Here is a 12,545-nt window from a genome sequence, read left to right as displayed (position 1 = left end):
AAATGCTAACCAGGCAGGTGAAGATGTAAAATTAACCAGCAATTAATCAGACACTTTCTCCCACTTTACCATGAATCCACCTGTACTACATGGCAGACAGTCATTCTCTTGATGCCAGCTAAACCTGCATGGGTCAGGGGTTACATCAGGATTACATTTGTTTTGGTCATTTCCCTTCACCTGAGTCCAGATTGTTTGTGGCACTCAGGTAAAGGGGGATCCAGTGTGACAAGGTAGTGATGATTGTCCAACAGCGACCCTCTGTGCTTGAAGCCAATTACTGCATACATCGCTGCTGCATTCGCGTGTCCCCGGAAACTTATCAATAACCTTCAGAAAACATAGCTACGTTCGAGATTTTGAGGCTAAATGAGAACGGTGGACACGGACCCTGTAATACAATTTGGTTCAATCTATTTATATGTATGTATGATAATAAATATATAAAAATTATCACCAGTTGTCTTCGTGCGAAGCCTACTTGCTTTTGGTAAATCTTACATACGAATTAGTTCACTTTAGGAAAATAATTATCGAGTTAGTCGTGGACGCAAGTGTGTAATTCGAGGGTTCACGAATTACTAAAATTTTTACGCCTGATCCAGCTGGGTCTTTTTGCGGATTTGGATATCTGAAAGTAAACGTTTAATCTGCTGCAACTTTTTAAAAGAAAACATTACAAATTTACGACAAGTACGCGAAGGCAGCAGCGCTATCAGTTATTTAGCATTCCAAAATGACGGACCCGACAACGTCGCCAGAGGACCACTGGAAAGTAAGTATGTTTAACTGATGTTAGCTAACGTCAACCTTTTTGTGTGAAATTGATTTGCACCTCTGCTGTGTGACACCATAGTTGACTAACGAACCTCGTTTTCGTCTAAAAGATGAAGTTTTGCTAACATAACAGTTTAGCTGTGCATTGTTAGCTCGACTGCTAACGTTAGCTAGCTGACGTATGGTAACGTTGCAGAGCTATAGCGGTTGGCTGGTTAAGTAAACAAAATCATGTTCCCCAAATAGAATTTGTTTGTGTGGAAAATATATTATGTTTCTGTTTGTGCATTTATTTTAAACTTCCATGCGAAAGCAAAGTTTAAATTTGTTGAAGAGTCTGCCAGAATGTGCCATTAAGTTACCAGGCTTGTGTTCATTGCTGTTTGCATCACAATCACATGATAATTGAACCTGTGAGAAACACTGCTTCACAACATTGTATATATACTGTATGTGATTAAGAAATGACTTGGTCCACATTCCATTGTCAGAAGTATTGACTGCTCCTCAAAACGGTGAATAAATGTCTTAATGTTGCATCTGATTGTGATTTACTTAGCTGTCAATCATGCAAAAGCTGCGTGTGAATACGTTTGTGATAAAAAGTTATCAACAAAGATATAGGTCTCAATCTTCCTCATATCAGGGACTCCTAAATAAAGCTGTTGAAACATATCAAACTCTTTTAGGAGGGCAGCATCTGATATAGTTGTTATCAGAAATCCTCATTTATAAATATATGTTTCTGCTCCAGGTGGAGAGAATAAAACATTTGGTCAGAATAGACATTGTCAAATACTAAACATCTATCACGACTCAGTGCTGAAATTAAACACAGTTTTAAGAGTTTTTACAGGTCGAACCACTTACAGACCCCCAGAGATAACTGGACCCAACTTTGGAGCCACAACTTTAAGTAATAATTGGGTCGTGGTGCCCTAGATCAAACAGTGGATCTGTGATGGAAGTACTAATTTGGTGCAGCTCTTTATCCTCCTGCATACATGAATTGGACAAATAAGGGCAATGCTCAGTGGGGGTGTAGACTATCTATCAAGCAGGCAAGCTGTTGGCCCATTGTCAGCGTATTTGGGGCAGCACAATTTTCCCCCCTGTCATTCCAGCCTCTCAGCCTCTATTTTCTCATTTCTCCATCTTCTGTTGTTTGGTCATGGCTCGGCAGACAGACGGGGCTTTCAGCGACAGTGGCTTTGACCCCAGTGAGTATTCAGTCAGTTCATATCCCGTTGTTTGTCCTGATATTCAGGCTATGTGATGGTGAAGTTTTGTTTCTGGTCTTTGAGATTAGTATGTCAATCTATTTCTGCTCTTGCAGTGAAAGATATTTTATGTCTGCTGTCTTGCTCCGTAGGTTTCTTTGCTGAAACTGCCAGAAAGGGTACCGTTGTGTCCAGGGCTAACAGCATCGGCTCGACAAGTGCCTCTTCAGTACCAAATACAGGTATTGTTGTTTCTAACAGATGGGATCTGACATTGCTGACGAGGTTAAAGAGAGAATTTATGCTTTTTTAACTGTGCCTCTCATTGAATGACTTTCCTGAAATGCATATATTTGTAATCTTAATTCTGTAGAATATATAATAGAATATTTGGAATTTATAGAATATTATATTACCTTTCATGTCTTTCTACTCATGTGAGTTACTGTACTTTTGGTCAGATTCAGTAGAAGCTCACAGGAATACAGGTTTCTCTAATAGGATATAAAAGGACAATAATTCTAATGGAGGGCTTTAAAAAAAATTAACAGGACCATATACTGTTATAATTGTTTCCACATTTTTAAGTGTATTACAGCAGTCGACATGACTTGACAGAAGCATGAATCAGCTTTTCTGCGTCCCGCTGAGATGAAAAAGTGGCCCAGGGTTGGATAAAGACAGTCTCCATGGTTATAAATCTTATTTAAAGGTACTCTGTCACTGTTAAAGGCATTTTTCTTCATCAGAGTCTTAATATATTCTCAAATAGATGATGAAGACAGTGACTACAGGCATGAGACGTCATATAAGGACTCATATAAAGATCGGCGGAGACAAGCGCACACACAGGCTGAGCAGAAGCGTAGGGATGCTATCAAGGTAAGACTGTTATATAGTAGACTGCAGTAGGATGTAGGTCTCTGAGAAATATTTTTAGATTTTCTTTTTTTTCCACTTGTTAATAACAACTTTCTTTTTTTTTTTTAACTGCAGAAAGGCTATGATGACCTCCAGTCAATAGTACCGACCTGCCAGCAGCAGTCTGAATTTGCAGTTGGAGCACAGAAGATCAGCAAGGCTACTATACTGCAGAAAAGTAAGACGTGATCTACAGTTGCTCTCTGCATAAAGGCAGTTTTGTAAACACAAGTATTACCATCGTTATTCAAATAACTTTTGACTTTAAGGTTAGAGTGAAATCTTTCAGATTTACACTCACTGGCCACTTTATTAGGTACACCTTGCTAGTACCGGGTTGGACCCACTTTTGCCTTCAGAACTGCCTTAATTCTTTGTGGCATAGATTCAGCAAGGTGCTGGAAACATTCCTCAGAGATTTTGGTCCATATTGACATGATAGCATCATGCAGTTGCTGCAGATTTGTCGGCTGCACATCCACGATTCAAATCTCCACCCAGGGTCGGCCCTAGCACATTTGGTGTCCTAGGCGAGCTTCACCCCCCTCTCCCCACTATTTATAATTTAAATAGAACTTTAAATAGAGCGGTTTTCAGTCTGACAGCTGGGGTCTACTCCAGAAAGCAGCAGTTTTAACAAACACTGAACCCAAACTCTGAACTCTGAGATGGGAAACTCAGAGTTTAGCTGATCAGAGTCAGTTCAGTCAATTCTGAGTATGTTCACTCTGAGTTAAGCTTGTGCATGGTGAATATAAAAAAAATGACATTATCAGTGGAGCTCTGATACTATGAGTCACCATGGCAACAGGTAAATAAAAGGCAGAGCCTCCATTTTAATCTATTGGACGTAGAGATATTAATGCTCAATAAAGTTTTATTCAGTGTTGTCCATTAATTTATCATTTACCAGACTCATACTTCCTTAATGAATGATAAAATGGAATCTGACTGTGTATTAGGCTATAGCTTACATTACATTTTAAATATATTTATTCAGCTTTAACCTGACAGGTCACATATTATACTCCTTTTCAACAAATTAAAATAGATCTCTGAGGTCCCTAAAACATGTCTTCGAAGTTTTTTGCTGAAAGTGCCACTTAGATTATGGATTCTAGCCTCTATACCCCTCTGTTTCAGTCCTTTTCTCCATGGACTGTTTCTGTTTCTACTCGAATGAGCTGCTGCTCCCCACACCCCACTCCAGAATTGAGTGTGACTTCTGGCTGTGATGAGATGCGAGATTAAATGACCGCAACACAAAAGACTGAGGGCTGTTGACAGTATTCATATTCAAACAGGAGCTACAACAGAGCTGCAGTAGTGTCACCAATACTAGTATTACAGTAACGCTAAGTGTGAATGGACTAATCAGCCAATCCTGTGGACACATGATTGGCTGATTAGATATTAGCATTAAGGAGCAGTTGAACAGGCATACCTAATAAAGTGGCCAGTGAGTGTATTTTGGAGTAAATCGTTTTGTCATTGTGGATGAACACTTAAAGGCCACACATGCTAATGAATGTATTCGGAATAGTTCGAACATCATTTGACATCTCAACATGTCTGTCAGGACATAACAGAGTAAATAGGAGGAAATCAGTAAAGGTCTGTCCAACTTCCAACACTGGCATTATAATCTAGTTATCTAAACAGAGTATCCAATAGAGTCCTGATTGAACATGGCACAAAAATTGGCAGGGTCGCTGGTTTATCTCTCACTTGTGCCACATGTCAGCGCCCAATCACAGGTAACAGTCTCACACACTCACATCATGAAAAGTGAGCCAAGAATAAAGACCATAATGGAAAAAGACATGAATTACATAAATGTATATTGACATATATATTCAGATCAGCAGCGTTTAACAGAAAGATGTTGGAGACAAACTGTCACACAGCACAGAGATATCTACACTTTGTTTCTTTACAAGGGGAAAAAGAGGAACTTGCAGAGTTTCAGCATTATGGTAGATGGTTGTTGTGGGATATCTATATATATGGAAACTTAAAACCGTCTGTAATCTGTGTGCATTGAATCCCTGACTGATGCATTTCTGTATTTTATTTTTTCCAGCAATTGACTACATTCATTTTCTTCATAAAGAAAAGAAGAAGCAAGAGGAGGAAGTTTCCGTACTAAGGAAAGAAGTGATGGCCCTGAAGATCATGAAAACGTGAGATAGTGGTCGAAAAACTTTTTCAGCCAAGCCCCCCCCCCCATAATTTACTCCACAGTCCCACTTGTTAGCAAACCAATATCTTCCTACATTTAGGACAAACCCTGTTAAGATGTTTCCTTCATTTGCATTCTAAAGTCATGAATGTTTTGCATCCAAACAAATTAAAAGCAGGATTTTTAAAGAAATATTGCTCACAGACAAAGAGAGAAAACTCGTATCTCAAATCGAAACTCACATCTTAAATCAAGAAATTTAAGGAAGTGCCAGTGTGAAGGTAAATCAATCCATCCACAGTACGGAAAGAATAGCTCAAGTTCATTATTTCTTTCTGAATGAGTCATTGCCATTGATTTATTGTATATTTTGCACCATCTTAATAACCGGTGGTTGTTTTTCTTAACAGGAACTATGAGCACATAGTGAAGGCCCACCAGAACAACCCGCAGCAGGGAGAGGATCAGGTGTCTGACCAGGTCAAGTTCAACATCTTTCAGAGCATCATGGACTCCCTGTTCCAGTCTTTCAGCAGTTCTGTTTCAGTGAGCAGCTTCCAAGAACTCTCAGCCTGTGTTTTCAGCTGGATTGAGGAGCACTGCAAGCCCCAAGTAAGGAATATATTTGATTTATTGTGGTCAGCAGATCAGACACTATTGAGTTCTTGATGTTGCGGTAATTATAATTTGTGTGCTTCTTTTGTTCTTTACTAGACGCTGAGGGAGTTTGTTGTTGGAGTGCTCCGGCAGCTCAATGGTCAGCTTTATTGATCTATTGCAACCTCTGGACTGAACTTCCAGAAATTGACTTTGGGCTTGCTCTGGCCTCTCAGGGTGGAGTAAAAACTTCAATCAGCCTCAGGCCATACCACAGTATTTACACTCACTTCAGCTCATCAATGACTCCTTGGCTGCAATTGGATTACCTCAACCCACACCATGGCAGAGATGAAAAGTTGCATTGGTTTGAGCAGTTAAATGTTTAAGAAAGATCACTTTCTGATTGTGTAATGGTACATCAATACAGCATCTGCTGACTGTTCATATTTCTTAACTCTTATTCTGCTAAGAAATGCAGAGGAAACAGAGTTTCCTAATGAATGTATGTGTTTAAAGGCATCAGGAAGACATCTAGTGCAGTATGAATCTTGTATTCAGTCTTGAGAAACATGAGTTGCCCCCCCCCTTTTCTTTTTACGACAAATCAAAACCATAACGAGTGAGAGGTTTCATAAAAAAGATTCTCATAGATGGAGTTTGATAAAACTGCTTCTGCAACCTGTCAACCTAACAAACGGAAATAGCGAGAAGAATGATGGGCAACTCATGAGCCTATACCTTCCCCTCTGTCATGTCAAGAACTTTACAGCCTAATGCTGAACCAGTGGGCTCCTCTCAGCTTCAGCACTCAAACATTGAGTCAGCCATACCACTCCTCAACTCTAGCAGACAATAGAAAAATACTCCACCACTGTACTTTGCAGTGTAATTGTCACTTCTCCTGAGTGGGCTATCAGGAGCATGCTCTACAGAGTTTAAGCTTTTTATCATTGTAGCTGGATTACAACCCAATCTTTTACTGTTAGTGTGACAAACTGACAAGCTGGCAGAGGCTGAAATTAGTCTCACTGGGTGACAGGTGTGCAATTTAGGCAGCATAACGGTCTAAAATGTACAGTTGTATGCAAAAGTTTGGGCAACCTTTGAAAGATATCATATTTTGGTGATTTTTTTTTTTTTAAATTGAAAAGATGTAAACAGTCTCTCTAGGATATGGAACATAAAACAATATTTTCAGCAAGCATTAATGCATACTTTATATGTCAAATTGATCAAAAATAAAAAAAATAAAATAAAAAACATTGTGGCATGTGCAAAAGTTTGGGCACTCTAAGAGTTCCGAGGTGTCAGATTCTTTTTACGTCTCAGACCTTAATCAGCTCGTTAGGCCTGTGGCATGTCAACAGTTGTCATTAGGAAATGTCAGCTGGTGCCTTTACAAATACTCTTACTCTTCAAACCTTGTGTGAACACTTGGTAACCACGGGTTCCTCTAAGCAGCTGTGTAAGACCGAAAATGAAAGTTGTTGATGCCCACAACGCAGGGGAAGGCTACCAGAAGATAGCAAAGCGTTGTCAGCTTGCAGTTCCCACAGTCCAAAATGCAATTAAGAGATGGCAGATTAGGGGAACTGTGGAGATCAAGATGAGATCTGGAAGATCAAGGAAACGCTCAGAACTGCTCGTATGCTGGTTAGAAAGGAAAATCAAGACTTCCATTTGAATGCAAAAAAACCTGCAGGAAGATTTAGCAGACTCAGGACTGGGTGAACCGTTCCACTGTGCAGCAATGCTCGCACAGACAAGACCTTCATGGAAGAGTCAGTGGAAGAAAACCTTACCTGCGTCCTCATAAAATCCAATGTCAGAAGTATGCAATGGAATATCTATAGAAGCCTGATGTGTTTTGGAAACAAGTGCAGTGAACTGATGAAGTTAATAGAAAACTCTTTTGCCACAATCAGCAAAGGTATGTTTGGAGAAAAAAGAACACCTTGCCAACTGTTAAGCGTGGGGGTGGATCCATCATGCATTGGAGTTGTGTTGCAGCCAGCAGCACAGGAAACATTGTACGGGCAGAGGGAAGAATGGATTCTATAGCGGCCCCCGACCAAAGATTTTCCTAGTCGACTATTAGTCGTTAGTTCAAACCATTAGCCCATTAGTCGTGGCACATTATAAGTTGGGGGGGCATCGGAAAATGGTTTGAGATCCAGAGCTGAGAAAGATAAGTAACATTGATAACACTGTGCTGCATTACAGAGAAATACAAAAACATAATAATGCGCCTTTAAAATATAAATTTTACATGCAAACGCACGAAGCCACAATGCTAACGGCAAAAGCGGTTAAGATTCTGAATGTCGGAACAACCAGCAAGGAGATCAAACCTTTTGTTAATGTGTTTCAACACAGTATGACATAACATCACACAATTTATGAATTTATAACAGACTTGGTTGAAAAATAGGATTAGTGATGTGCAGAGCTGCCGAAGCTCCACCTAGTGGCCATTCAGAGGTGGTACCAAATTGAGATTCAACCAAATTCTCAATCAAACTGCGTGTTTTCTGCGATGCTAGTGAAAGGACATACAGCGCTGCTGCCTATCTGCAAGGACCAAATAAGTGAGGAGAAGTTGTGACAAGTGTGGAGGGAGCTGCAGCAGCTTTTTTTTCTGCAACTAACTGACCAATGAAAATTTGGTCGACTAAGACTCTTCTCATAGATAAACGGTTTGTTCGACTATTAGGGGGCAGCCCTAATGGACTCCGCTAAATACAAGCGAACATCATACCGTATATTTAAAAAAAAAAAAAATTTGGAGCTGAAAAGAGGATGGCTCCTACAACAGGATAATGATCCTGAACATACCTCGAAATCCACCATGGACTACCTCAAGAGATGCAAGCTGTTGAAAATCTGTGGGTGGATCTTGAAAGAGTCATGTATGCAAGACGGCCCAAGAAAATTGCAGAACTAGAAGCCTGTTGCAAGGAAAAATGGAAGAAAAATCCAAAATACAAGAATTGAAAGACTTTAAGCTGGCTACAAAAAGCGTTTGCAAGCTGTGATAACTGCCAGAGGAGGTGTTACTGAGTACTGACTATGTAGGGTGCCCAAACTTTTGCACATGCTGCAATGTTTTGTTTTTTTTCCCCCTTCAGTTTATGACATAAAAAGTAACTATGCGTTAATGTTTGCTGTAAATATTGTTTTATGTTCCATATCATAGAGAGGCTGTGTTTACATCTTTTCAGTTTAAAAAAAATCACCAAAATGTTTGTCAAGGGGTCCCAAACTTTTGCATACAACTGTACATCACTGTTGACATATATCAACTTTGAAAATAATGTAGCTGCACCGCACATTGTGAAGAGATTATGTTTAAATACAAGCGGTTAATCAATTGTTATTATGTCACCTGTTTTTTTAGGGGATGATGTTAAATGCAAAGTGTTGATTTTAAACCTTTCATATTACAAGTTTACCATCAACAGGCACTTTTAAAATGCCATTTACTTTACTTTCCATCGGCCCTTGTGATCAGGAAAAGTTCATTTCAAATGGTGCGCTAGTCAGCCCCATTGAACAGAAAATGTTCTGTCAGGCCGTTGAGGACTGATCATTTTCTAGAACCATCAGTGTGGTCTGCACTAGTCACAGGCGCCAGGTGAGATCCATGGACAGGGCACTGCACGGAGAATTACAGCCACGCTGTGCTGAATGAAAGCAGAGGATTTTAAGATAGATAACATGAAGCTAGTTTTCTTGATGGCTTTGACAGTTTTGTTTCCAGCATCTGAATCTGTCATACACGGGGCCTGTTGGATAATGTGTAGAGTTTCCTTACTGTTGTTGCTTTAATCATGGGAAAATATTGATTTCTTTTTTTTGCCTGTTGCTTTAAATGTTGTACTTTGATAGTTTAAAAAAGAAGCCATCTTTATCACCTTCCAAAGAAAGATGTCAACCTATGTTAAATATAAGTATTGCATGTCTGTCCTGTTAAATTTGGCCAAACGTAAATGAGGAAACAAAGTGCATAAGACAACAGGAAATAAGCACAAACGATGTGTAAAACCGCCGTGTTTTCAGACAGCTGATAAAGAGTCGAGTCCTTCTTCTGGGGGAAATTCTGTTTGCACTTCAGTGTCAAAAGTTATTGTCATGAACATTTAATAACTTGGCAGTAATACTGAGTGAAAAAAACAATACAAAAGTATGATTAACAAAAAAAATAAAGAGGAAAAAAAATGGCACAAACCCTCAATACCTGAAGGTCATTAATAACAATCCATACTTTATACATTGCAAGTCTTATGTACAGTTTCCAAAACAAAATAGCTACAGGATGGACTTGAACAGTAATAAGAACAACAAATAATGTGCAGTTCTCAAAGCTATAACGAATAATTTGTTGACATTTTCATCGTAGGCTCAGGATTGATTTAAATGGCTTTAAAAAAAAGGGAAAAATTAAACCGATGCTGCCTAAGAGGTGACAAGCATCCCTCAGTGCTGTCTAATGATGTGACGTAGTGTTAGTGCCTCAACAAATGACAGAGCTATTTTTGTATGAATATACTTTCAATTACAAAAAGTTGTTTATCTGTTTGACATTTATGAAAGATGTACTGTTTGTTCAAAAGAAACTGGCTATAAATAAATGTACTGTGGCTCAGACGGTTCTGATGTGTAATCTTGTTTCCTTAGCGAAGCACTGCACAGGCTCACGTCGGCAAAGTAGCTGAACGAGCACTTATTTGTTCTTGTTTTCATGTACTTGGAACAACCACCTTACAGTCCTCATCAGTCTCTACTCCAACCTCATCCTGTAAGAGCAGAACCACATATTATATATATTATTGTATTATTCATTAGTGCTGTGACCAAAAACAGTGGCACACAGGCAAGATACACAGGAGTGGCATGATGTCATCATTTGAAATGTATTTATTAGCCTATTTTCACTCACCAGGAACTCTTTTTTGCTCTTAGGATACCCCTCCAGGATTGCATTCATCATGTCTGAGGCCTGAGAGAAACAAAGCGCAACAATTTGACTTTTCAGCATCTACAAATCTACAAAAGTCCTTTCTTATCTAATTTTCCATGCATATCTTCCAATGCTAGCACTAACAGGAGGACCATATTGTATATTTGCATTATCTTGAAATATTTAACATCTGGCATTACAGGAGCTACTAATGCAAAATGCTTCCACAGTTATGTAATTCACTCAAGATATACATTACCAATCTCTTTCTCTTCCTCCACTCTTTCACATAAACATCCCGGTCTTTATAAACCTGTAAAATAAAATATTATGAGCAACGTTAACAAGGTTTCTGAGATCACATGTTATAATAAGAAAACATAAATGCATTTCCAACCTTCTCTTTCTCTTCAGGTGTGACGTGATTTGTGGCTGACTTTATCTTCTCCAGACGCGCTCTGTACCCAGAACACTCCGCTTTCAGCTCTCGAATCTCTGAGATCATTTCCTCTGTTGTCAAGGAGCTGTTGAGTTCTTTAAGCTCTGTTAACAAAGATTTCACACTTCAAGGTTACACAACATCCTCTTCAACAAAATCATGTTCCTCATGCAAACTATTTACTGCATATCAAACAGCAACATCCTGTGTCGTCTTACTGGTACTGTTTAGGCTCTGAGAAAACATAAGTCTGGGGACACCAACTTGCAGTGATCACCAGTGTACTCCACCTGCATCTAGCTGTCTGCAGCTCTGGGTGAGAGACTGCACTTCTGCACTGAGCTCTGAGATCTGACAGTCCATTGCCTTCAGGTCTGCATCACTCACATCTTTAAACTGAGCCTGTAAGAAAAGTTAGCAGCGGCGGTCAGTTTCATAACATACATTATTCAAAGTGCATGTGTTAATGTTGGTGTCTACTGTCCACAGCAACACTGTACTTCATAAGAATAGACTAACCTGATCTGCAAAATATATCTTTTGCTTGCCGTACACTTTCTCTTTTATCTTGCCCTCCAGAGCCAGCAGCTCCATGGCTTTGACCACTGCCTGGTGAATCACAAACATGCAATCAATCATTACTTGTAAACTACACACACACCACAGCGTCTTAGAGATTACAGTATTATTCTCACCGTTTTCCCCAACCCATGCTGCTTTTGTAAATTACAAAAGACATCCTGAGCACTGTAGGGACGGTTCTTCTCATTCAGATAGGCGAGGATGACAGTGGTACCTGTGGATGACAGCAGTACAATCTGATCATATAACAATCCCAAATGATGCATATCTTTAATATGACATTGTACTTGATACACTTGAAACATAGTACTGTATGGCAGCCAGATGTATGATCTTTATTTCTATGTTTGGTCTTGGTGAGCTTTTCCATTCTGTGTAGCATCCTATATAACATCTGTAATACATCCCAAATACTGTTGGTTGCTTTAAAACACGCGTGTCAAGTGGAAAAGTGGGCGTATTTGGAGTAAACACCTGAAAATGTTTCAGAGTCTTGAGACCAGTTAGCTTATCATGCTCGTTATATATGAAGCTAGCGTTAGCTGCTAGCTAGCGTCTACGCTAAACTTACTATCGGTAACATCTTACAGACATCGTTCGTTGGATAAGTTTCAAAAACAGTCAAAAACATCTTGCCACAAATCTAACTGTAGACTTACCGTTATCTTTTTTACTCATTTCTAGTTAGTCCACTTTCACTTTAGCTCTCTAGACTGAGTTTCGCGCGAGATATACGTCACGTAAAAGATTGTTTACAATTTAAGATGCATCACACCAGTAGAAATACCTCCCCTGCTTTATGAGAGGATTACTACTTCTTCTCTGTTGATTTTGTCTCAAAAACACTACTCAAAGACAAATATA

The 12,545-nt window shown here is 39.3% G+C and overlaps 2 protein-coding genes across 2 annotated transcripts; one reads left to right on the top strand and one right to left on the bottom strand.

Moving 5' to 3' along the window:
* Window positions 1-553: 553 nt before the first annotated feature.
* Window positions 554-6,142, top strand: mlx (MAX dimerization protein MLX). Its single transcript, XM_067616538.1, has 8 exons — window positions 554-775; window positions 1,961-1,997; window positions 2,150-2,239; window positions 2,770-2,879; window positions 2,994-3,096; window positions 5,002-5,101; window positions 5,511-5,712; window positions 5,815-6,142. The coding sequence occupies exons 1-8, from the start codon at window positions 737-739 to the stop codon at window positions 5,869-5,871; spliced, it is 738 nt and encodes a 245-aa protein (XP_067472639.1). The 5' UTR covers window positions 554-736; the 3' UTR covers window positions 5,872-6,142.
* A 3,674-nt stretch (window positions 6,143-9,816) lies between these two features.
* Window positions 9,817-12,488, bottom strand: psmc3ip (PSMC3 interacting protein). Its single transcript, XM_067616540.1, has 8 exons — window positions 12,341-12,488; window positions 11,795-11,895; window positions 11,619-11,708; window positions 11,390-11,501; window positions 11,058-11,203; window positions 10,920-10,973; window positions 10,640-10,699; window positions 9,817-10,496 (listed from the first exon to the last, which is right to left on the bottom strand). The coding sequence occupies exons 1-8, from the start codon at window positions 12,357-12,359 to the stop codon at window positions 10,440-10,442; spliced, it is 639 nt and encodes a 212-aa protein (XP_067472641.1). The 5' UTR covers window positions 12,360-12,488; the 3' UTR covers window positions 9,817-10,439.
* Between the last annotated feature and the right edge of the window lie 57 nt (window positions 12,489-12,545).

This window comes from Thunnus thynnus, chromosome 17 (genome assembly GCF_963924715.1).
Source record: "Thunnus thynnus chromosome 17, fThuThy2.1, whole genome shotgun sequence".
NCBI classification, from domain to species: Eukaryota; Metazoa; Chordata; class Actinopteri; order Scombriformes; family Scombridae; genus Thunnus; species Thunnus thynnus.
Note: the sequence above shows the minus strand (reverse complement) of the source record. Positions and strands in the feature narration are given on the sequence as shown.